Source organism: Anomaloglossus baeobatrachus, chromosome 7 (assembly GCF_048569485.1).
Source record: "Anomaloglossus baeobatrachus isolate aAnoBae1 chromosome 7, aAnoBae1.hap1, whole genome shotgun sequence".
NCBI classification, from domain to species: Eukaryota; Metazoa; Chordata; class Amphibia; order Anura; family Aromobatidae; genus Anomaloglossus; species Anomaloglossus baeobatrachus.
This window is the reverse complement of record NC_134359.1, coordinates 305,852,216-305,879,037: the sequence shown is the minus strand read 5'-3', so window position 1 is coordinate 305,879,037 and position 26,822 is coordinate 305,852,216. Positions and strand designations below refer to the sequence as shown.

At 50.1% G+C, this 26,822-nt stretch overlaps 1 protein-coding gene across 1 annotated transcript in view; it reads left to right on the top strand.

The window, feature by feature from the left end:
- LOC142246577 (uncharacterized) overlaps positions 1–26,822 on the top strand; it is a 112,603-nt gene that overhangs the window by 51,968 nt on the left and 33,813 nt on the right. Inside the window, exon 5 of the mRNA XM_075319643.1 lies at positions 26,549–26,789. Within this exon, the coding sequence (XP_075175758.1) occupies positions 26,549–26,789 (241 nt within the window). The remainder of the gene's footprint in view (positions 1–26,548; positions 26,790–26,822) is intronic.

Sequence of the window (26,822 nt, the reverse complement as noted above, 5' to 3'; positions counted from 1 at the left end):
TGGCCCATTCTTCCGCACACACTCCTCACATTCTGTATGGAGACACTAGTCACCTGCATTGCTCAGGTGGATTTTGGCCCATTCTTCCGCACACACTCCTCACATCCTGTATGGAGACACTAGTCGCCTGCATTGCTCAGGTGGATTTTGGCCCATTCCTCCGCACACACACTCCTCACATTCTGTATGGAGACACTAGTCTTCTGCATTGCTCAGGTGGATTTTGGCCCAATCTTCCGCACACACTCCTCACATCCTGTATGGAGACACTAGTCGCCTGCATTGCTCAGGTGGATTTTGGCCCATTCCTCCGCACACACACTCCTCACATTCTGTATGGAGACACTAGTCACCTGCATTGCTCAGGTGGATTTTGGCCCATTCTTCCGCACACACACTCCTCACATCCTGTATGGAGACACTAGTTGCCTGCATTGCTCAGGTGGATTTTGGCCCATTCTTCCGCACACACTCCTCACATCCTGTATGGAGACACTAGTCGCCTGCATTGCTCAGGTGGATTTTGGCTCATTCTTCCGCACACACTCCTCACATCCTGTATGGAGACACTAGTCACCTGCATTGCTCAGGTGGATTTTGGTCCATTCTTCCGCACACACACTCCTCACATCCTGTATGGAGACACTAGTCGCCTGCATTGCTCAGGTGGATTTTGGCCCATTCTTCCGCACACACTCCTCACATTCTGTATGGAGACACTAGTCGCCTGCATTGCTCAGGTGGATTTTGGCCCATTCTTCCGCACACACTCCTCACATCCTGTATGGAGACACTAGTCGCCTGCATTGCTCAGGTGGATTTTGGCCCATTCTTCCACACACACTCCTCTCATCCTGTATGGAGACACTAGTCACCTGCATTGCTCAGGTGGATTTTGGTCCATTCTTCTGCACACACTCCTCACATCCTGTATGGAGACACTAGTCACCTGCATTGCTCAGGTGGATTTTGGCCCATTCTTCCGCACACACTCCTCACATCCTGTATGGAGACACTGGTCACCTGCATTGCTCAGGTGGATTTTGGCCCATTCTTCTGCACACACTCCTCACATCCTGTATGGAGACACTAGTCGCCTGCATTGCTCAGGTGGATTTTGGCCCATTCTTCCGCACACACTCCTCACATCCTGTATGGAGACACTAGTCACCTGCATTGCTCAGGTGGATTTTGGTCCATTCTTCCGCACACACTCCTCACATCCTGTATGGAGACACTAGTCGCCTGCATTGCTCAGGTAGATTTTGGTCCATTCTTCCGCACACACTCCTCACATCCTGTATGGAGACACTAGTCGCCTGCATTGCTCAGGTGGATTTTGGTCCATTCTTCCGCACACACTCCTCACATCCTGTATGGAGACACTAGTCGCCTGCATTGCTCAGGTGGATTTTGGCCCATTCTTCCGCACACACTCCTCACATCCTGTATGGAGACACTAGTCCCTGCATTGCTCAGGTGGATTTTGGCCCATTCTTCCGCACACACTCCTCACATCCTGTATGGAGACACTAGTCACCTGCATTGCTCAGGTGGATTTTGGTCCATTCTTCTGCACACACTCCTCACATCCTGTATGGAGACACTAGTCACCTGCATTGCTCAGGTGGATTTTGGCCCATTCTTCCACACACACTCCTCTCATCCTGTATGGAGACACTAGTCACCTGCATTGCTCAGGTGGATTTTGGCCCATTCTTCTGCACACACTCCTCACATCCTGTATGGAGACACTAGTCGCCTGCATTGCTCAGGTGGATTTTGGCCCATTCTTCCGCACACACTCCTCACATCCTGTATGGAGACACTAGTCACCTGCATTGCTCAGGTGGATTTTGGTCCATTCTTCCGCACACACTCCTCACATCCTGTATGGAGACACTAGTCGCCTGCATTGCTCAGGTAGATTTTGGTCCATTCTTCCGCACACACTCCTCACATCCTGTATGGAGACACTAGTCGCCTGCTTTGATTAGGTGGATTTTGGTCCATTCTTCCGCACACACTCCTCACATCCTGTATGGAGACACTGGTCACCTGCACTGCTCAGGTGGATTTTGGCCCATTCTTCCGCACACACTCCTCACATCCTGTATGGAGACACTAGTCGCCTGCATTGCTCAGGTGGATTTTGCCCATTCTTCCGCACACACTCCTCACATCCTGTATGGAGACACTAGTCCCTGCATTGCTCAGGTGGATTTTGCCCCATTCTTCCGCACACACTCCTCACATCCTGTATGGAGACACTAGTCGCCTGCATTGCTCAGGTGGATTTTGGCCCATTCTTCCGCACACACTCCTCACATAAAGTATGGAGACACTAGTCGCCTGCATTGCTCAGGTGGATTTTGGCCCATTCTTCTGCACACACTCCTCACATCCTGTATGGAGACACTAGTCGCCTGCATTGCTCAGGTGGATTTTGGCCCATTTTTCCGCACACTCCTCACATCCTGTATGGAGACACTAGTCACCTGCATTGCTCAGGTGGATTTTGGTCCATTCTTCCGCACACACTCCTCACATCCTGTATGGAGACACTAGTCACCTGCATTGCTCAGGTGGATTTTGGTCCATTCTTCCACACACACTCCTCACATCCTGTATGGAGACACTAGTCACCTGCATTGCTCAGGTGGATTTTGGCCCATTCTTCCGCACACACTCCTCACATCCTGTATGGAGACACTAGTCACCTGCATTGCTCAGGTGGATTTTGGCCCATTCTTCCGCACACGCTCCTCACATCCTGTATGGAGACACTAGTCACCTGCATTGCTCAGGTGGATTTTGGCCCATTCTTCCGCACACACTCCTCACATCCTGTATGGAGACACTAGTCCCCTGCATTGCTCAGGTGGATTTTGGCCCATTCTTCCGCACACACTCCTCACATCCTGTATGGAGACACTAGTCACCTGCATTGCTCAGGTGGATTTTGGCCCATTCTTCCGCACACACTCCTCACATCCTGTATGGAGACACTAGTCACCTGCATTGCTCAGGTGGATTTTGGTCCATTCTTCCGCACACACTCCTCACATCCTGTATGGAGACACTAGTCGCCTGCATTGCTCAGGTGGATTTTGGCCCATTCCTCCACACACACTCCTCACATCCTGTATGGAGACACTAGTCACCTGCATTGCTCAGGTGGATTTTGGCCCATTTTTCCACACACGCTCCTCACATCCTGTATGGAGACACTAGTCACCTGCATTGCTCAGGTGGATTTTGGCCCATTCTTCCACACACACTCTTCACATCCTGTATGGAGACACTAGTCGCCTGCATTGCTCAGGTGGATTTTGGCCCATTCCTCCACACACACTCCTCACATACTGTATGGAGACACTAGTCACCTGCATTGCTCAGGTGGATTTTGGCCCATTCTTCCGCACACACTCCTCACATCCTGTATGGAGACACTAGTCACCTGCATTGCTCAGGTGGATTTTGGCCCATTCTTCCGCACACACTCCTCACATCCTGTATGGAGACACTAGTCACTGCATTGCTCAGGTGGATTTTGGCTCATTCTTCCGCACACACTCCTCACATCCTGTATGGAGACACTAGTCACCTGCATTGCTCAGGTGGATTTTGGCCCATTCTTCCACACACACTCCTCACATACTGTATGGAGACACTAGTCACCTGCATTGCTCAGGTGGATTTTGGCCCATTCTTCCGCACACACTCCTCACATCCTGTATGGAGACACTAGTCACCTGCATTGCTCAGGTGGATTTTGGCCCATTCTTCCGCACACACTCCTCACATCCTGTATGGAGACACTAGTCACTGCATTGCTCAGGTGGATTTTGGCTCATTCTTCCGCACACACTCCTCACATCCTGTATGGAGACACTAGTCACCTGCATTGCTCAGGTGGATTTTGGTCCATTCTTCCGCACACACTCCTCACATCCTGTATGGAGACACTAGTCACCTGCATTGCTCAGGTGGATTTTGGTCCATTCTTCCGCACACACTCCTCACATCCTGTATGGAGACACTAGTCGCCTGCATTGCTCAGGTGGATTTTGGCCCATTCCTCCACACACACTCCTCACATACTGTATGGAGACACTAGTCACCTGCATTGCTCAGGTGGATTTTGGCCCATTCTTCCGCACACACTCCTCACATCCTGTATGGAGACACTAGTCACCTGCATTGCTCAGGTGGATTTTGGCCCATTCTTCCGCACACACTCCTCACATCCTGTATGGAGACACTAGTCGCCTGCATTGCTCAGGTGGATTTTGGCCCATTCTTCCGCACACTCTCCTCACATCCTGTATGGAGACACTAGTCACCTGCATTGCTCAGGTGGATTTTGGCTCATTCTTCCGCACACACTCCTCACATCCTGTATGGAGACACTAGTCCCTGCATTGCTCAGGTGGATTTTGGCTCATTCTTCCGCACACACTCCTCACATCCTGTATGGAGACACTAGTCACCTGCATTGCTCAGGTGGATTTTGGCCCATTCTTCTGCACACACTCCTCACATCCTGTATGGAGACACTAGTCCCCTGCATTGCTCAGGTGGATTTTAGCCCATTCTTCTGCACACACTCCTCACATCCTGTATGGAGACACTAGTCACCTGCATTGTTCAGGTGGATTTTGGCCCATTCTTCCGCACACACTCCTCACATCCTGTATGGAGACACTAGTCACCTGCATTGCTCAGGTGGATTTTGGCCCATTCTTCCGCACACACTCCTCACATCCTGTATGGAGACACTAGTCGCCTGCATTGCTCAGGTGGATTTTGGCCCATTCTTCCGCACATACTCCTCACATCCTGTATGGAGACACTAGTCACCTGCAATGCTCAGGTGGATTTTGTCCATTCTTCTGCACACACTCCTCACATCCTGTATGGAGACACTAGTCACCTGCATTGCTAAGGTGGATTTTGGCCCATTCTTCCGCACACACTCCTCACATCCTGTATGGAGACACTAGTCACCTGCATTGCTCAGGTGGATTTTGGCCCATTCTTCCGCACACACTCCTCACATCCTGTATGGAGACACTAGTCGCCTGCATTGCTCAGGTGGATTTTGGCCCATTCTTCCACACACTCCTCACATCCTGTAAGGAGACACTGGTCACCTGCATTGCTCATGTGGATTTTGGCCCATTCTTCAGCACACACTCCTCACATCCTGTATGGAGACACTAGTCCCTGCATTGCTCAGGTGGATTTTGGCCCATTCTTCCGCACACACTCCTCACATCCTGTATGGAGACACTAGTCGCCTGCATTGCTCAGGTGGATTTTGGTCCATTCTTCTGCACACACTCCTCACATCCTGTAAGGAGACACTAGTCACCTGCATTGCTCAGGTGGATTTTGGCCCATTCTTCCACACACGCTCCTCACATCCTGTATGGAGACACTAGTCGCCTGCATTGCTCAGGTGGATTTTGGCCCATTCTTCCGCACACGCTCCTCACATCCTGTATGGAGACACTAGTCACCTGCATTGCTCAGGTGGATTTTGGCCCATTCTTCCGCACACACTCCTCACATCCTGTATGGAGACACTAGTCACCTGCATTGCTCAGGTGGATTTTGGCCCATTCTTCCGCACACACTCCTCTTATCCTGTATGGAGACACTAGTCACCTGCATTGCTCAGGTGGATTTTGGCCCATTCTACCGCACACACTTCTCACATCCTGTATGGAGACACTAGTCGCCTGCATTGCTCAGGTGGATTTTGGCCCATTCTTCCGCACACACACTCCTCACATCCTGTATGGAGACACTAGTCGCCTGCATTGCTCAGGTGGATTTTGGCCCATTCTACCGCACACACTTCTCACATCCTGTATGGAGACACTAGTCGCCTGCATTGCTCAGGTGGATTTTGGCCCATTCTACCGCACACACTCCTCACATCCTGTATGGAGACACTAGTCGCCTGCATTGCTCAGGTGGATTTTGGTCCATTCTTCCGCACACACTCCTCACATCCTGTATGGAGACACTAGTCACCTGCATTGCTCAGGTGGATTTTGGCCCATTCTTCCGCACACACTCCTCACATCCTGTATGGAGACACTAGTCACCTGCATTGCTCAGGTGGATTTTGGCCCATTCTTCCGCACATGCTCCTCACATCCTGTATGGAGACACTAGTCACCTGCATTGTTCAGGTGGATTTTGGCCCATTCTTCCGCACACACTCCTCACATCCTGTATGGAGACACTAGTCACCTGCATTGCTCAGGTGGATTTTGGCCCATTCTTCCGCACACGCTCCTCACATCCTGTATGGAGACACTAGTCACCTGCATTGCTCAGGTGGATTTTGGCCCATTCTTCCGCACACGCTCCTCACATCCTGTATGGAGACACTAGTCCCCTGCATTGCTCAGGTGGATTTTGGCCCATTCTTCCGCACACACTCCTCACATCCTGTATGGAGACACTAGTCACCTGCATTGCTCAGGTGGATTTTGGCCCATTCTTCCGCACACACTCCTCACATCCTGTATGGAGACACTAGTCACCTGCATTGCTCAGGTGGATTTTGGCCCATTCTTCCGCACACACTCCTCACATCCTGTATGGAGACACTAGTCGCCTGCATTGCTCAGGTGGATTTTGGCCCATTCCTCCACACACACTCCTCACATACTGTATGGAGACACTAGTCACCTGCATTGCTCAGGTGGATTTTGGCTCATTCTTCCGCACACACTCCTCACATCCTGTATGGAGACACTAGTCACTGCATTGCTCAGGTGGATTTTGGCTCATTCTTCCGCACACACTCCTCACATCCTGTATGGAGACACTAGTCACCTGCATTGCTCAGGTGGATTTTGGCCCATTCTTCTGCACACACTCCTCACATCCTGTATGGAGACACTAGTCACCTGCATTGCTCAGGTGGATTTTGGTCCATTCTTCCGCACACACTCCTCACATCCTGTATGGAGACACTAGTCCCCTGCATTGCTCAGGTGGATTTTAGCCCATTCTTCTGCACACACTCCTCACATCCTGTATGGAGACACTAGTCACCTGCATTGTTCAGGTGGATTTTGGCCCATTCTTCCGCACACACTCCTCACATCCTGTATGGAGACACTAGTCACCTGCATTGCTCAGGTGGATTTTGGCCCATTCTTCCGCACACACTCCTCACATCCTGTATGGAGACACTAGTCGCCTGCATTGCTCAGGTGGATTTTGGCCCATTCTTCCGCACACACTCCTCACATCCTGTATGGAGACACTAGTCACCTGCATTGCTCAGGTGGATTTTGGCCCATTCTTCCGCACACTCCTCACATCCTGTATGGAGACACTAGTCACCTGCAATGCTCAGGTGGATTTTGGCCATTCTTCTGCACACACTCCTCACATCCTGTATGGAGACACTAGTCACCTGCATTGCTAAGGTGGATTTTGGCCCATTCTTCCGCACACACTCCTCACATCCTGTATGGAGACACTAGTCACCTGCATTGCTCAGGTGGATTTTGGCCCATTCTTCCGCACACGCTCCTCACATCCTGTATGGAGACACTAGTCACCTGCATTGCTCAGGTGGATTTGGCCCATTCTTCCGCACACGCTCCTCACATCCTGTATGGAGACACTAGTCCCCTGCATTGCTCAGGTGGATTTTGGCCCATTCTTCCGCACACACTCCTCACATCCTGTATGGAGACACTAGTCACCTGCATTGCTCATGTGGATTTTGGCCCATTCTTCCGCACACACTCCTCACATCCTGTATGGAGACACTAGTCACCTGCATTGCTCAGGTGGATTTTGGCCCATTCTTCCGCACACACTCCTCACATCCTGTATGGAGACACTAGTCGCCTGCATTGCTCAGGTGGATTTTGGCCCATTCCTCCACACACACTCCTCACATACTGTATGGAGACACTAGTCACCTGCATTGCTCAGGTGGATTTTGGCTCATTCTTCCGCACACACTCCTCACATCCTGTATGGAGACACTAGTCACTGCATTGCTCAGGTGGATTTTGGCTCATTCTTCCGCACACACTCCTCACATCCTGTATGGAGACACTAGTCACCTGCATTGCTCAGGTGGATTTTGGCCCATTCTTCTGCACACACTCCTCACATCCTGTATGGAGACACTAGTCACCTGCATTGCTCAGGTGGATTTTGGTCCATTCTTCCGCACACACTCCTCACATCCTGTATGGAGACACTAGTCCCCTGCATTGCTCAGGTGGATTTTAGCCCATTCTTCTGCACACACTCCTCACATCCTGTATGGAGACACTAGTCACCTGCATTGTTCAGGTGGATTTTGGCCCATTCTTCCGCACACACTCCTCACATCCTGTATGGAGACACTAGTCACCTGCATTGCTCAGGTGGATTTTGGCCCATTCTTCCGCACACACTCCTCACATCCTGTATGGAGACACTAGTCGCCTGCATTGCTCAGGTGGATTTTGGCCCATTCTTCCGCACACACTCCTCACATCCTGTATGGAGACACTAGTCACCTGCATTGCTCAGGTGGATTTTGGCCCATTCTTCCGCACACTCCTCACATCCTGTATGGAGACACTAGTCACCTGCAATGCTCAGGTGGATTTTGGCCATTCTTCTGCACACACTCCTCACATCCTGTATGGAGACACTAGTCACCTGCATTGCTAAGGTGGATTTTGGCCCATTCTTCCGCACACACTCCTCACATCCTGTATGGAGACACTAGTCACCTGCATTGCTCAGGTGGATTTTGGCCCATTCTTCCGCACACACTCCTCACATCCTGTATGGAGACACTAGTCGCCTGCATTGCTCAGGTGGATTTTGGCCCATTCTTCCACACACTCCTCACATCCTGTAAGGAGACACTGGTCACCTGCATTGCTCATGTGGATTTTGGCCCATTCTTCCGCACACACTCCTCACATCCTGTATGGAGACACTAGTCCCTGCATTGCTCAGGTGGATTTTGGCCCATTCTTCCGCACACACTCCTCACATCCTGTATGGAGACACTAGTCGCCTGCATTGCTCAGGTGGATTTTGGTCCATTCTTCTGCACACACTCCTCACATCCTGTAAGGAGACACTAGTCACCTGCATTGCTCAGGTGGATTTTGGCCCATTCTTCCACACACGCTCCTCACATCCTGTATGGAGACACTAGTCGCCTGCATTGCTCAGGTGGATTTTGGCCCATTCTTCCGCACACGCTCCTCACATCCTGTATGGAGACACTAGTCACCTGCATTGCTCAGGTGGATTTTGGCCCATTCTTCCGCACACACTCCTCACATCCTGTATGGAGACACTAGTCACCTGCATTGCTCAGGTGGATTTTGGCCCATTCTTCCGCACACACTCCTCACATCCTGTATGGAGACACTAGTCACCTGCATTGCTCAGGTGGATTTTGGCCCATTCTACCGCACACACTTCTCACATCCTGTATGGAGACACTAGTCGCCTGCATTGCTCAGGTGGATTTTGGCCCATTCTTCCGCACACACTCCTCACATCCTGTATGGAGACACTAGTCGCCTGCATTGCTCAGGTGGATTTTGGTCCATTCTTCCGCACACACTCCTCACATCCTGTATGGAGACACTAGTCACCTGCATTGCTCAGGTGGATTTTGGCCCATTCGTCCGCACACACTCCTCACATCCTGTATGGAGACACTAGTCGCCTGCATTGCTCAGGTGGATTTTGGCCCATTCTTCCGCACACACTCCTCACATCCTGTATGGAGACACTAGTCACCTGCATTGCTCAGGTGGATTTTGGCCCATTCTTCCGCACGCACTCCTTACATCCTGTATGGAGACACTAGTCGCCTGCATTGCTCAGGTGGATTTTGGCCCATTCTTCCGAACACACTCCTCACATCCTGTATGGAGACACTAGTCACCTGCATTGCTCAGGGGGATTTTGGCCCATTCTTCTGCACACACTCCTCACATCCTGTATGGAGACACTAGTCACCTGCATTGCTCAGGTGGATTTGGTCCATTCTTCTGCACACACTCCTCACATCCTGTATGGAGACACTAGTCACCTGCATTGCTCAGGTGGATTTTGGTCCATTCTTCCGCACACACTCCTCACATCCTGTATGGAGACACTAGTTGTCTGCATTGCTCAGGTGGATTTTGGCCCATTCTTCCGCACACACTCGTCACATCCTGTATGGAGACACTAGTCGCCTGCATTGCTCAGGTGGATTTGGTCCATTCTTCTGCACACACTCCTCACATCCTGTATGGAGACACTAGTCACCTGCATTGCTCAGGTGGATTTTGGCCCATTCTTCTGCACACACTCCTCACATCCTGTATGGAGACACTAGTCACCTGCATTGCTCAGGTGGATTTTGGTCCATTCTTCCACACACACTCCTCACATCCTGTATGGAGACACTAGTCACCTGCATTGCTCAGGTGGATTTTGGCCCATTCTTCCGCACACACTCCTCACATCCTGTATGGAGACACTAGTCGCCTGCATTGCTCAGGTGGATTTTGGCCCATTCTTCCGCACACATTCCTCACATTCTGTATGGAGACACTAGTCACCTGCATTGCTCAGGTGGATTTTGGTCCATTCTTCCACACACACTCCTCACATCCTGTATGGAGACACTAGTCACCTGCATTGCTCAGGTGGATTTTGGCCCCTTCTTCTGCACACACTCCTCACATCCTGTATGGAGACACTAGTCGCCTGCATTGCTCAGGTGGATTTTGGCCCATTCTTCCGCACACACTCCTCACATTCTGTATGGAGACACTAGTCACCTGCATTGCTCAGGTGGATTTTGGCCCATTCTTCCGCACACACTCCCCACATTTTGTATGGAGACACTAGTCGCCTGCATTGCTCAGGTGGATTTTGGCCCATTCTTCCACACACACTCCTCACATCCTGTATGGAGACACTAGTCACCTGCATTGCTCAGGTGGATTTTGGTCCATTCTTCCGCACACACTCCTCACATTCTGTATGGAGACACTAGTCACCTGCATTGCTCAGGTGGATTTTGGCCCATTCTTCCGCACACACTCCTCACATCCTGTATGGAGACACTAGTCGCCTGCATTGCTCAGGTGCATTTTGGCCCATTCTTCTGCACACACTCCTCACATCCTGTATGGAGACACTAGTCACCTGCATTGCTCAGGTGGATTTTGGCCCATTCCTCCACACACACTCCTCACATACTGTATGGAGACACTAGTCACCTGCATTGCTCAGGTGGATTTTGGCCCATTCTTCCGCACACACTCCTCACATCCTGTATGGAGACACTAGTCACCTGCATTGCTCAGGTGGATTTTGGCTCATTCTTCCGCACACACTCCTCACATCCTGTATGGAGACACTAGTCGCCTGCATTGCTCAGGTGGATTTTGGGCCATTCTTCCACACACACTCCTCACATCCTGTATGGAGACACTAGTCGCCTGCATTGCTCAGGTGGATTTTGGCTCATTCTTCCGCACACACTCCTCACATCCTGTATGGAGACACTAGTCGCCTGCATTGCTCAGGTGGATTTTGGCCCATTCTTCCGCACACACTCCTCACATCCTGTATGGAGACACTAGTCACCTGCATTGCTCAGGTGGATTTTGGCCCATTCTTCTGCACACACTCCTCACATCCTGTATGGAGACACTAGTCCCCTGCATTGCTCAGGTGGATTTTAGCCCATTCTTCTGCACACACTCCTCACATCCTGTATGGAGACACTAGTCACCTGCATTGTTCAGGTGGATTTTGGCCCATTCTTCCGCACACACTCCTCACATCCTGTATGGAGACACTAGTCACCTGCATTGCTCAGGTGGATTTTGGCCCATTCTTCCGCACACACTCCTCACATCCTGTATGGAGACACTAGTCGCCTGCATTGCTCAGGTGGATTTTGGCCCATTCTTCCGCACACACTCCTCACATCCTGTATGGAGACACTAGTCACCTGCAATGCTCAGGTGGATTTTGGCCATTCTTCTGCACACACTCCTCACATCCTGTATGGAGACACTAGTCGCCTGCATTGCTCAGGTGGATTTTGGCCCATTCTTCCACACACTCCTCACATCCTGTAAGGAGACACTGGTCACCTGCATTGCTCATGTGGATTTTGGCCCATTCTTCCGCACACACTCCTCACATCCTGTATGGAGACACTAGTCGCCTGCATTGCTCAGGTGGATTTTGTCCCATTCTTCCGCACACACTTCTCACATCCTGTATGGAGACACTAGTCGCCTGCATTGCTCAGGTGGATTTTGGCCCATTCTTCCGCACACACTCCTCACATCCTGTATGGAGACACTAGTCACCTGCATTGCTCAGGTGGATTTTGGCCCATTCTTCCGCACACACTCCTCACATCCTGTATGGAGACACTAGTCGCCTGCATTGCTCAGGTGGATTTTGGCCCATTCTTCCGCACACACTCCTCACATCCTGTATGGAGACACTAGTCGCCTGCATTGCTCAGGTGGATTTTGGCCCATTCTTCCGCACACACTCCTCACATCCTGTATGGAGACACTAGTCGCCTGCATTGCTCAGGTGGATTTTGGCCCATTCTTCCGCACACACTCCTCACATCCTGTATGGAGACACTAGTCACCTGCATTGCTCAGGGGGATTTTGGCCCATTCTTCTGCACACACTCCTCACATCCTGTATGGAGACACTAGTCACCTGCATTGCTCAGGTGGATTTGGTCCATTCTTCTGCACACACTCCTCACATCCTGTATGGAGACACTAGTCACCTGCATTGCTCAGGTGGATTTTGGTCCATTCTTCCGCACACACTCCTCACATCCTGTATGGAGACACTAGTTGTCTGCATTGCTCAGGTGGATTTTGGCCCATTCTTCCGCACACACTCGTCACATCCTGTATGGAGACACTAGTCGCCTGCATTGCTCAGGTGGATTTGGTCCATTCTTCTGCACACACTCCTCACATCCTGTATGGAGACACTAGTCACCTGCATTGCTCAGGTGGATTTTGGCTCATTCTTCTGCACACACTCCTCACATCCTGTATGGAGACACTAGTCACCTGCATTGCTCAGGTGGATTTTGGTCCATTCTTCCACACACACTCCTCACATCCTGTATGGAGACACTAGTCACCTGCATTGCTCAGGTGGATTTTGGCCCATTCTTCCGCACACACTCCTCACATCCTGTATGGAGACACTAGTCGCCTGCATTGCTCAGGTGGATTTTGGCCCATTCTTCCGCACACATTCCTCACATTCTGTATGGAGACACTAGTCACCTGCATTGCTCAGGTGGATTTTGGTCCATTCTTCCACACACACTCCTCACATCCTGTATGGAGACACTAGTCACCTGCATTGCTCAGGTGGATTTTGGCCCCTTCTTCTGCACACACTCCTCACATCCTGTATGGAGACACTAGTCGCCTGCATTGCTCAGGTGGATTTTGGCCCATTCTTCCGCACACACTCCTCACATTCTGTATGGAGACACTAGTCACCTGCATTGCTCAGGTGGATTTTGGCCCATTCTTCCGCACACACTCCCCACATTTTGTATGGAGACACTAGTCGCCTGCATTGCTCAGGTGGATTTTGGCCCATTCTTCCACACACACTCCTCACATCCTGTATGGAGACACTAGTCACCTGCATTGCTCAGGTGGATTTTGGTCCATTCTTCCGCACACACTCCTCACATTCTGTATGGAGACACTAGTCACCTGCATTGCTCAGGTGGATTTTGGCCCATTCTTCCGCACACACTCCTCACATCCTGTATGGAGACACTAGTCGCCTGCATTGCTCAGGTGCATTTTGGCCCATTCTTCTGCACACACTCCTCACATCCTGTATGGAGACACTAGTCACCTGCATTGCTCAGGTGGATTTTGGCCCATTCCTCCACACACACTCCTCACATACTGTATGGAGACACTAGTCACCTGCATTGCTCAGGTGGATTTTGGCCCATTCTTCCGCACACACTCCTCACATCCTGTATGGAGACACTAGTCACCTGCATTGCTCAGGTGGATTTTGGCTCATTCTTCCGCACACACTCCTCACATCCTGTATGGAGACACTAGTCGCCTGCATTGCTCAGGTGGATTTTGGGCCATTCTTCCACACACACTCCTCACATCCTGTATGGAGACACTAGTCGCCTGCATTGCTCAGGTGGATTTTGGCTCATTCTTCCGCACACACTCCTCACATCCTGTATGGAGACACTAGTCGCCTGCATTGCTCAGGTGGATTTTGGCCCATTCTTCCGCACACACTCCTCACATCCTGTATGGAGACACTAGTCACCTGCATTGCTCAGGTGGATTTTGGCCCATTCTTCTGCACACACTCCTCACATCCTGTATGGAGACACTAGTCCCCTGCATTGCTCAGGTGGATTTTAGCCCATTCTTCTGCACACACTCCTCACATCCTGTATGGAGACACTAGCCACCTGCATTGTTCAGGTGGATTTTGGCCCATTCTTCCGCACACACTCCTCACATCCTGTATGGAGACACTAGTCACCTGCATTGCTCAAGTGGATTTTGGCCCATTCTTCCGCACACACTCCTCACATCCTGTATGGAGACACTAGTCGCCTGCATTGCTCAGGTGGATTTTGGCCCATTCTTCCGCACACACTCCTCACATCCTGTATGGAGACACTAGTCACCTGCAATGCTCAGGTGGATTTTGGCCATTCTTCTGCACACACTCCTCACATCCTGTATGGAGACACTAGTCGCCTGCATTGCTCAGGTGGATTTTGGCCCATTCTTCCACACACTCCTCACATCCTGTAAGGAGACACTGGTCACCTGCATTGCTCATGTGGATTTTGGCCCATTCTTCCGCACACACTCCTCACATCCTGTATGGAGACACTAGTCGCCTGCATTGCTCAGGTGGATTTTGTCCCATTCTTCCGCACACACTTCTCACATCCTGTATGGAGACACTAGTCGCCTGCATTGCTCAGGTGGATTTTGGCCCATTCTTCCGCACACACTCCTCACATCCTGTATGGAGACACTAGTCACCTGCATTGCTCAGGTGGATTTTGGCCCATTCTTCCGCACACACTCCTCACATCCTGTATGGAGACACTAGTCGCCTGCATTGCTCAGGTGGATTTTGGCCCATTCTTCCGCACACACTCCTCACATCCTGTATGGAGACACTAGTCGCCTGCATTGCTCAGGTGGATTTTGGCCCATTCTTCCGCACACTCTCCTCACATCCTGTATGGAGACACTAGTCGCCTGCATTGCTCAGGTGGATTTTGGCCCATTCTTCCGCACACACTCCTCACATCCTGTATGGAGACACTAGTCACCTGCATTGCTCAGGTGGATTTTGGCCCATTCCTCCGCACACACTCCTCACATCCTGTATGGAGACACTAGTCACCTGCATTGCTCAGGTGGATTTTGGCCCATTCTTCCGCACACACTCCTCACATCCTGTATGGAGACACTAGTCGCCTGCATTGCTCAGGTGGATTTTGGCCCAATCTTCCGCACACACTCCTCACATCCTGTATGGAGACACTAATCACCTGCATTGCTCAGGGGGATTTTGGCCCATTCTTCTGCACACACTCCTCACATCCTGTATGGAGACACTAGTCGCCTGCATTGCTCAGGTGGATTTTGGCCCATTCTTCCGCACACACTCCTCACATCCTGTATGGAGACACTAGTCGCCTGCATTGCTCAGGTGGATTTTGGCCCATTCTTCCGCACACACTCCTCACATCCTGTATGGAGACACTAGTCACCTGCATTGCTCAGGTGGATTTTGGCCCATTCTTCCGCACACACTCCTCACATCCTGTATGGAGACACTAGTCGCCTGCATTGCTCAGGTGGATTTTGGCCCATTCTTCTGCACACACTCCTCACATCCTGTATGGAGACACTAGTCACCTGCATTGCTCAGGTGGATTTTGGCCCATTCTTCTGCACACACTCCTCACATCCTGTATGGAGACACTAGTCACCTGCATTGCTCAGGTGGATTTTGGCCCATTCTTCCGCACACACTCCTCACATCCTGTATGGAGACACTAGTCGCCTGCATTGCTCAGGTGGATTTTGGCCCATTCTTCTGCACACACTCCTCACATCCTGTATGGCGACACTAGTCACCTGCATTGCTCAGGTGGATTTTGGCCCATTCTTCTGCACACACTCCTCACATCCTGTATGGAGACACTAGTCACCTGCATTGCTCAGGTGGATTTTGGTCCATTCTTCTGCACACATTTCTCACATCCTGTATGGAGACACTAGTCACCTGCATTGCTCAGGTGGATTTTGGCCCATTCTTCTGCACACACTCCTCACATCCTGTATGGAGACACTAGTCACCTGCATTGCTCAGGTGGATTTTGGTCCATTCTTCTACACACACTCCTCACATCCTGTATAGAGACACTAGTCGCCTGCATTGCTCAGGTGGATTTTGGCCCATTCTTCCGCACACACTCCTCACATTCTGTATGGAGACACTAGTCACCTGCATTGCTCAGGTGGATTTTGGCCCATTCTTCCGCACACACTCCCCACATTTTGTATGGAGACACTAGTCGCCTGCATTGCTCAGGTGGATTTTGGCCCATTCTTCCACACACACTCCTCACATCCTGTATGGAGACACTAGTCACCTGCATTGCTCAGGTGGATTTTGGTCCATTCTTCCGCACACACTCCTCACATTCTGTATGGAGACACTAGTCACCTGCATTGCTCAGGTGGATTTTGGCCCATTCTTCCGCACACACTCCTCACATCCTGTATGGAGACACTAGTCGCCTGCATTGCTCAGGTGCATTTTGGCCCATTCTTCTGCACACACTCCTCACATCCTGTATGGAGACACTAGTCACCTGCATTGCTCAGGTGGATTTTGGCCCATTCCTCCACACACACTCCTCACATACTGTATGGAGACACTAGTCACCTGCATTGCTCAGGTGGATTTTGGCCCATTCTTCCGCACACACTCCTCACATCCTGTATGGAGACACTAGTCACCTGCATTGCTCAGGTGGATTTTGGCTCATTCTTCCGCACACACTCCTCACATCCTGTATGGAGACACTAGTCGCCTGCATTGCTCAGGTGGATTTTGGGCCATTCTTCCACACACACTCCTCACATCCTGTATGGAGACACTAGTCGCCTGCATTGCTCAGGTGGATTTTGGCTCATTCTTCCGCACACACTCCTCACATCCTGTATGGAGACACTAGTCGCCTGCATTGCTCAGGTGGATTTTGGCCCATTCTTCCGCACACACTCCTCACATCCTGTATGGAGACACTAGTCACCTGCATTGCTCAGGTGGATTTTGGCCCATTCTTCTGCACACACTCCTCACATCCTGTATGGAGACACTAGTCCCCTGCATTGCTCAGGTGGATTTTAGCCCATTCTTCTGCACACACTCCTCACATCCTGTATGGAGACACTAGTCACCTGCATTGTTCAGGTGGATTTTGGCCCATTCTTCCGCACACACTCCTCACATCCTGTATGGAGACACTAGTCACCTGCATTGCTCAGGTGGATTTTGGCCCATTCTTCCGCACACACTCCTCACATCCTGTATGGAGACACTAGTCGCCTGCATTGCTCAGGTGGATTTTGGCCCATTCTTCCGCACACACTCCTCACATCCTGTATGGAGACACTAGTCACCTGCAATGCTCAGGTGGATTTTGGCCATTCTTCTGCACACACTCCTCACATCCTGTATGGAGACACTAGTCGCCTGCATTGCTCAGGTGGATTTTGGCCCATTCTTCCACACACTCCTCACATCCTGTAAGGAGACACTGGTCACCTGCATTGCTCATGTGGATTTTGGCCCATTCTTCCGCACACACTCCTCACATCCTGTATGGAGACACTAGTCGCCTGCATTGCTCAGGTGGATTTTGTCCCATTCTTCCGCACACACTTCTCACATCCTGTATGGAGACACTAGTCGCCTGCATTGCTCAGGTGGATTTTGGCCCATTCTTCTGCACACACTCCTCACATCCTGTATGGAGACACTAGTCACCTGCATTGCTCAGGTGGATTTTGGCCCATTCTTCCGCACACACTCCTCACATCCTGTATGGAGACACTAGTCGCCTGCATTGCTCAGGTGGGTTTTGGCCCATTCTTCCGCACACACTCCTCACATCCTGTATGGAGACACTAGTCGCCTGCATTGCTCAGGTGGATTTTGGCCCATTCTTCCGCACACACTCCTCACATCCTGTATGGAGACACTAGTCGCCTGCATTGCTCAGGTGGATTTTGGCCCATTCTTCCGCACACACTCCTCACATCCTGTATGGAGACACTAGTCACCTGCATTGCTCAGGTGGATTTTGGCCCATTCCTCCGCACACACTCCTCACATCCTGTATGGAGACACTAGTCACCTGCATTGCTCAGGTGGATTTTGGCCCATTCTTCCGCACACACTCCTCACATCCTGTATGGAGACACTAGTCGCCTGCATTGCTCAGGTGGATTTTGGCCCATTCTTCCGCACACACTCCTCACATCCTGTATGGAGACACTAATCACCTGCATTGCTCAGGGGGATTTTGGCCCATTCTTCTGCACACACTCCTCACATCCTGTATGGAGACACTAGTCGCCTGCATTGCTCAGGTGGATTTTGGCCCATTCTTCCGCACACACTCCTCACATCCTGTATGGAGACACTAGTCGCCTGCATTGCTCAGGTGGATTTTGGCCCATTCTTCCGCACACACTCCTCACATCCTGTATGGAGACACTAGTCACCTGCATTGCTCAGGTGGATTTTGGCCCATTCTTCCGCACACACTCCTCACATCCTGTATGGAGACACTAGTCGCCTGCATTGCTCAGGTGGATTTTGGCCCATTCTTCTGCACACACTCCTCACATCCTGTATGGAGACACTAGTCACCTGCATTGCTCAGGTGGATTTTGGCCCATTCTTCTGCACACACTCCTCACATCCTGTATGGAGACACTAGTCACCTGCATTGCTCAGGTGGATTTTGGCCCATTCTTCCGCACACACTCCTCACATCCTGTATGGAGACACTAGTCGCCTGCATTGCTCAGGTGGATTTTGGCCCATTCTTCTGCACACACTCCTCACATCCTGTATGGCGACACTAGTCACCTGCATTGCTCAGGTGGATTTTGGCCCATTCTTCTGCACACACTCCTCACATCCTGTATGGAGACACTAGTCACCTGCATTGCTCAGGTGGATTTTGGTCCATTCTTCTGCACACATTTCTCACATCCTGTATGGAGACACTAGTCACCTGCATTGCTCAGGTGGATTTTGGCCCATTCTTCTGCACACACTCCTCACATCCTGTATGGAGACACTAGTCACCTGCATTGCTCAGGTGGATTTTGGTCCATTCTTCCACACACACTCCTCACATCCTGTATAGAGACACTAGTCGCCTGCATTGCTCAGGTAGATTTTGGCCAATTCTTCCGCACACACTCCTCACATTCTGTATGGAGACACTAGTCACCTGCATTGCTCAGGTGGATTTTGGCCCATTCTTCCGCACACACTCCCCACATTTTGTATGGAGACACTAGTCGCCTGCATTGCTCAGGTGGATTTTGGCCCATTCTTCTGCACACACTCCTCACATCCTGTATGGAGACACTAGTCGCCTGCATTGCTCAGGTGGATTTTGGCCCATTCTTCCGCACATATTCCTCACATCCTGTATGGAGACACTAGTCACCTGCATTGCTCAGGTGGATTTTGGCCCATTCTTCCGCACACACTCCTCACATCCTGTATGGAGACACTAGTCGCCTGCATTGCTCAGGTGGATTTTGGCCCATTCTTCTGCACACACTCCTCACATCCTGTATGGAGACACTAGTCGCCTGCATTGCTCAGGTGGATTTTGGCCCATTCTTCCTCACATATTCCTCACATCCTGTATGGAGACACTAGTCACCTGCATTGCTCAGGTGGATTTTGGCCCATTCTTCCTCACATATTCCTCACATCCTGTATGGAGACATTAGTAATCTGCATTGCTCAGGAGGATTTGGTCCATTCTTCCGCACACACACTCCTCACATCCTGTATGGAGACACTAGTCACCTGCATTGCTCAGGTGGATTTTGGCCCATTCTTCCGCACACACACTCCTCACATCCTGTATGGAGACACTAGTCGCCTGCATTGCTCAGGTGGATTTTGGCCCATTCTTCCTCACATATTCCTCACATCCTGTATGGAGACACTAGTCACCTGCATTGCTCAGGTGGATTTTGGCCCATTCTTCCGCACACACTCCTCACATTCTGTTTGGAGACACTAGTCCCCTGCATTGCTCAGGTGGATTTTGGCCCATTCTTCCGCACACACTCCTCACATCCTGTATGGAGACACTAGTCGCCTGCATTGCTCAGGTGGATTTTGGCCCATTCTTTTGCACACACTCCTCACATCCTGTATGGAGACACTAGTCGGCTGCATTGCTCAGGTGGATTTTGCCCCATTCTTCCACACACACTCCTCACATCCTGTATGGGAACATTAGTCACCTGCATTGCTCAGGTGGATTTTGGCCCATTCTTCCACACACACACTCCTCACATCCTGTATGGAGACACTAGTCACCTGCATTGCTCAGGTGGATTTTGGCCCATTCTTCCGCACACACTCCTCACATCTTGTATGGAGACACTAGTCACCTGCATTGCTCAGGTGGATTTTGGCCCATTCCTCCGCACACACGCTCCTCACATCCTGTATGGAGACACTAGTCACTTGCATTGCTCAGGTGGATTTTGGCCCATTCTTCCTCACACACTCCTCACATCCTGTATGGAGACACTAGTCGCCTGCATTGCTCAGGTGGTTTTTGGCCCATTCTTCCGCACACACTCCTCACATCCTGTATGGAGACACTAGTCACCTGCATTGCTCAGGTGGATTTTGGCCCATTCTTCCACACACACTCCTCACATCCTGTATGGAGACACTAGTCACCTGCATTGCTCAGGTGGTTTTTGGCCCATTCTTCCGCACACACTCCTCACATCCTGTATGGAGACACTAGTCACCTGCATTGCTCAGATGGATTTTGGCCCATTCTTCCGCACACACTCCTCACATCCTGTATGGAGACACTAGTCGCCTGCATTGCTCAGGTGGATTTTGGCCCATTCTTCCGCACACACTCCTCACATCCTGTATGGAGACACTAGTCACCTGCATTGCTCAGTTGGATTTTGGTCCGTTCTTCTGCACACACTCCTCACATCCTGTATGGAGACACTAGTCACCTGCATTGCTCAGGTGGATTTTGGCCCATTCTTCCGCACACACTCCTCACATCCTGTATGGAGACACTAGTCGCCTGCATTGCTCAGGTGGATTTTGGCCCATTCTTCTGCACACACTCCTCACATCCTGTATGGAGACACTAGTCGCCTGCATTGCTCAGGTGGATTTTGGCCCATTCTTCCGCACACACTGCTCACATCCTGTATGGAGACACTAGTCACCTGCATTGCTCAGGTGGATTTTGGCCCATTCTTCCGCACACACTCCTCACATCCTGTATGGAGACACTAGTCTCCTGCATTGCTCAGGTGGATTTTGGCCCATTCTTCCGCACACACTCCTCACATCCTGTATGGAGACACTGGTCACCTGCATTGCTCAGGTGGATTTTGGCCCATACTTCCGCACACACTCCTCACATCCTGTATGGAGACACTAGTCTCCTGCATTGCTCAGGTAGAGTTTGGCCCATTTTTCCGCACACACTCCTCACATCCTGTATGGAGACACTAGTCACCTGCAATGCTCAGGTGGATTTTGGTCCATTCTTCTGCACACACTCCTCACATCCTGTATGGAGACACTAGTCACCTGCATTGCTCAGGTGGATTTTGGCCCATTCTTCCACACACACTCCTCACATCCTGTATGGAGACACTAGTCTCCTGCATTGCTCAGGTAGAGTTTGGCCCATTCTTCCGCACACACACTCCTCACATACTGTATGGAGACACTAGTCACCTGCATTGCTCAGGTGGATTTTGGCCCATTCTTCCGCACACACTCCTCACATCCTGTATGGAGACACTAGTCGCCTGCATTGCTCAGGTGGATTTTGGCCCATTCTTCCGCACACACTCCTCACATCCTGTATGGAGACACTAGTCGCCTGCATTGCTCAGGTGGATTTTGTCCCATTCTTCCGCACACACTCCTCACATCCTGTATGGAGACACTAGTCACCTGCATTGCTCAGGTGGATTTTGGCCCATTCTTCCGCACACACTCCTCACATCCTGTATGGAGACACTAGTCGCCTGCATTGCTCAGGTGGATTTTGGCCCATTCTTCCGCACACACTCCTCACATCCTGTATGGAGACACTAGTCACCTGCATTGCTCAGGTGGATTTTGGACCATTCTTCTGCACACACTCCTTACATCCTGTATGGAGACACTAGTCACCTGCATTGCTCAGGTGGATTTTGGCCCATTCTTCTGCACACACTCCTCACATCCTGTATGGAGACACTAGTCGCCTGCATTGCTCAGGTGGATTTTGGCCCATTCTTCCGCACACACTCCTCACATCCTGTATGGAGACACTAGTCGCCTGCATTGCTCAGGTGGATTTTGGCCCATTCTTCTGTACACACTCCTCACATCCTGTATGGAGACACTAGTCGCCTGCATTGCTCAGGTGGATGTTGGCTCATTCTTCCGCACACACTCCTCACATCCTGTATGGAGACACTAGTCGCCTGCATTGCTCAGGTGGATTTTGGCCCATTCTTCCACACACACCCCTCACATCTTGTATGGAGACACTAGTCGCCTGCATTGCTCAGGTGGATTTGGCTCCTTCTTCTGCACACACTCCTCACATCCTGTATGGAGACACTAGTCGCCTGCATTGCTCAGGTGGATTTTGGCCCATTCTTCCACACACACCCCTCACATCCTGTATGGAGACACTAGTCACCTGCATTGCTCAGGTGGATTTTGGCCCATTCTTCCACACACACCCCTCACATCCTGTATGGAGACACTAGTCCCTGCATTGCTCAGGTGGATTTTGGTCCATTCTTCCACACACACTCCTCACATCCTGTATGGAGACACTAGTCGCCTGCATTGATCAGGTGGATTTTGGTCCATTCTTACGCACACACTCCTCACATCCTGTATGGAGACACTAGTCGCCTGCATTGCTCAGGTGGATTTTGGTCCATTCTTCCACACACACTCCTCACATCCTGTATGGAGACACTAGTCGCCTGCATTGCTCAGGTGGATTTTGGTCCATTCTTACGCACACACTCCTCACATCCTGTATGGAGACACTAGTCGCCTGCATTGCTCAGGTGGATTTTGGCCCATTCTTCCGCACACACTCCTCACATCCTGTATGGAGACACTAGTCGCCTGCATTGCTCAGGTGGATTTTGGTCCATTCTTACGCACACACTCCTCACATCCTGTATGGAGACACTAGTCGCCTGCATTGCTCAGGTGGATTTTGGCCCATTCTTCCGCACACACTCCTCACATCCTGTATGGAGACACTAGTCGCCTGCATTGCTCAGGTGGATTTTGGTCCATTCTTCCGCACACACTCCTCACATCCTGTATGGAGACACTAGTCGCCTGCATTGCTCAGGTGGATTTTGGCCCATTCTTCCGCACACACTCCTCACATCCTGTATGGAGACACTAGTCGCCTGCATTGCTCAGGTGGATTTTGGTCCATTCTTACGCACACACTCCTCACATCCTGTATGGAGACACTAGTCGCCTGCATTGCTCAGGTGGATTTTGGCCCATTCTTCCGCACACACTCCTCACATCCTGCATGGAGACACTAGTCACCTGCATTGCTCAGGTGGATTTTGGCCCATTCTTCCGCACACACTCCTCACATCCTGTATGGAGACACTAGTCACCTGCATTGCTCAGGTGGATTTTGGCCCATTCTTCCGCACACACTCCTCACATTCTGTATGGAGACACTGGTCACTTGCATTGCTCAGGTGGATTTTGGCCCATTCTTACGCGCACACTCCTCACATCCTGCAGGTCCCGGCTCCTTCTATGAAGTCTGAGCTTTACTTCCTTCCAGACATTTTCTATTGGATTCAGTTCTGGTGATCGGCTCGGCCATTCTAGCAGATTTATTTTCTTTCTCTGACACCAGTTAACCGAGAACAATAGAGAAGGGGTTTATGCCGCGCTATTCATCGGGATAGAGGACAAGGAGTAATCAATGTTCCTTTTTTGTCGCTTGTGTCTACGCATTTCAGGAGCTCTGCTCCCTTCTTCATGACATAACATATGTTATCTTTATGCTGTATGTCCTGAAGAAGGGAGCAGAGCTCCTGAAACGCGAAGACACAAGCTACAATAAAGGAATATTGATTACTCCTTTTCCTCTAACCTGATGAATAGCGCGGCATAAACCCCTTCTCTATTGTTCTCTGTTATCTACCATTGGGGCTGCAGCAGAATACATCCCAACAAAGTATGCTTATATAGGAGTTGTGACTGGCACAACTCCTTGAGGTGAGTGCATTCCTTGAATATTCTCTCGGTATATACCGGGTAAGACCCTATTGTGCTTTCTTTCTCCACAGTTCACTTCAATTTCTGACACCAGTTGGCAGTTTCCTTGGCCGTGTGTTTGGGATCATTGTCTTCTGAAGTGTCCACCCTCATTTCATCTTCATCATCCTGATAGATGGCAGCAGATATTTATCAGGAATGTCTCGCTACATTTGTCCATTCATCCTTCCTTCAATTATATGAAGTTTGCCAGTGCCGTCTGCTGAAGAACAGTCCCACACCATGATGTTCCCACCTCCACACTTCACTGGTGTTGGTGTTTTTTGGGTGATTTGCCTTTGGTCTCCAAAGAATTCAGTTTTATTCTCATCTGACCAGACTATGTTCTCCAATATTTCACAGGCTTCTCTAAATGTTGTAGTGCAAACTTGAAATGCTTTTGAACCTCCTTTTTGTTCAACAATGGAGTCTTACATGTGAGCGTGTATATAGGAGCGTGCATACAGGCCATGGAGGAGGAGTGCTTTACTTATTGTTTTCTGTCAAACAATTGCACCTGCTGATTCCAGGTCTTTCTGTAGATCTCCACAGGTCATCCTTGGCTCTTGGACAACTCTTCTGATAATTATTTTCTCTCCTTTAAACCTGCTTGTGGCCAGTTTACGATGGAATGAAGTTCTTTCCTCTTCCAGATTATGGCCCCAACAGAGCTCACTTGAACCTTCAGTAGTTTAGAAATTCTTCTGTGACCAATGCCATCAGTATGTTTTGCAACAATATGGTTGTGAAGGTCTTTGACGGCTCCCTGGTTTTACCCATCTTGAGATGTTTCTTGTGTGACACCTTGGTAATGAGACACCTTTTTATCGGCCATCAATTGAACCAGTTGATATTATTTCTCACTAAGTGGCAGGATTGCTTCTAATTACTGATAGATTTCAGCGGGTGTCAGGACTTTCCAGGGTTTTTGCACCGCTCTTTCTTCTAGTGTTCAATACTTTTTCCCTGTGTCATTTCTCATTATTACACATAATTTATAGAACGCTATGGTTTGATTTCTCTGTTTGTGTGGATTGGATGGGTTATTAAAGACATCTGGTGAGAAATTCATGTCAATAGTAGCTTTGGGAATATATTCACTTAGAAAACTGCTGACGTGTTGAATACTTATTTCACTTGCTGTAAGTATGGACGGCTGTGACATATCCGTATGATGGTGAGTGCAGTGGATTGAAAAAAATACAAGATTCAGCAGCCTGGTAGTATGTAGTAAGTGATATAATATGCAGTGTAATATAAAGGGTATAGGGAATGATACGTGTGCAAGTGCAAGTGTAAGTGACCTAGGACTAGTAACATCACAATGAGTGGCCCAATGTATTATGACCACATAAAACCCATAGATACAAAGATAGTCACCAGAACAGAGAAAGCATCTCCAAATCCATCTGCTCAGAGAGGAGTATGGTGTAACCAGATCTCCACTGATCACCTCTCAGACTTAGGCCTTACATAGAAAAAGTAACTTTACACCCCTGGAGGAGCCTCAGCCCCGAAACCTGCCGTAGGTTTTGTATGTCTAGATTGCAGGACATCACAGAGAGAGGACAGATTATATGGTAGATCCACTTACCTTCTACTGGTCATCAAGCACTGTCCATTCCTACATGACAAAGATTTCATTGTAATCATAATTGAACAATGACATTTCTATGATGTGTGGGGTCCGGGGTCTTCTTTTCTCCATAATATAAATTTGTCTACAGTCACTCAAGGGTCGGTGGGTTCTGCTTGTCCAATCTCAGATTTTATTTCTCTGTTTTAATCGAACTATAAACTATTTCCAAAGAGCGGATGTGCCAACCCCAACAAAGATCCCCCCCAGAAGAAGCAGCACTGGCTGGAGCCACTGCTGAGGGACCATGAGAAAATGGAGATTAGTTATTGTCAGATCTCGGAGATTAAGAACTTCTTACCCAAAGAGAAGGGAACCGTCCTCACGTGCATCCTGCACTTCACCAAGGAAGCCTTCAAGAAGATGATTAAAGACAAGAAGCATTCAGATCTGCAGAATATCAAGAAGGAAAAAGGTAAATACCGTGACCCATAACAGCCCCAGAAAG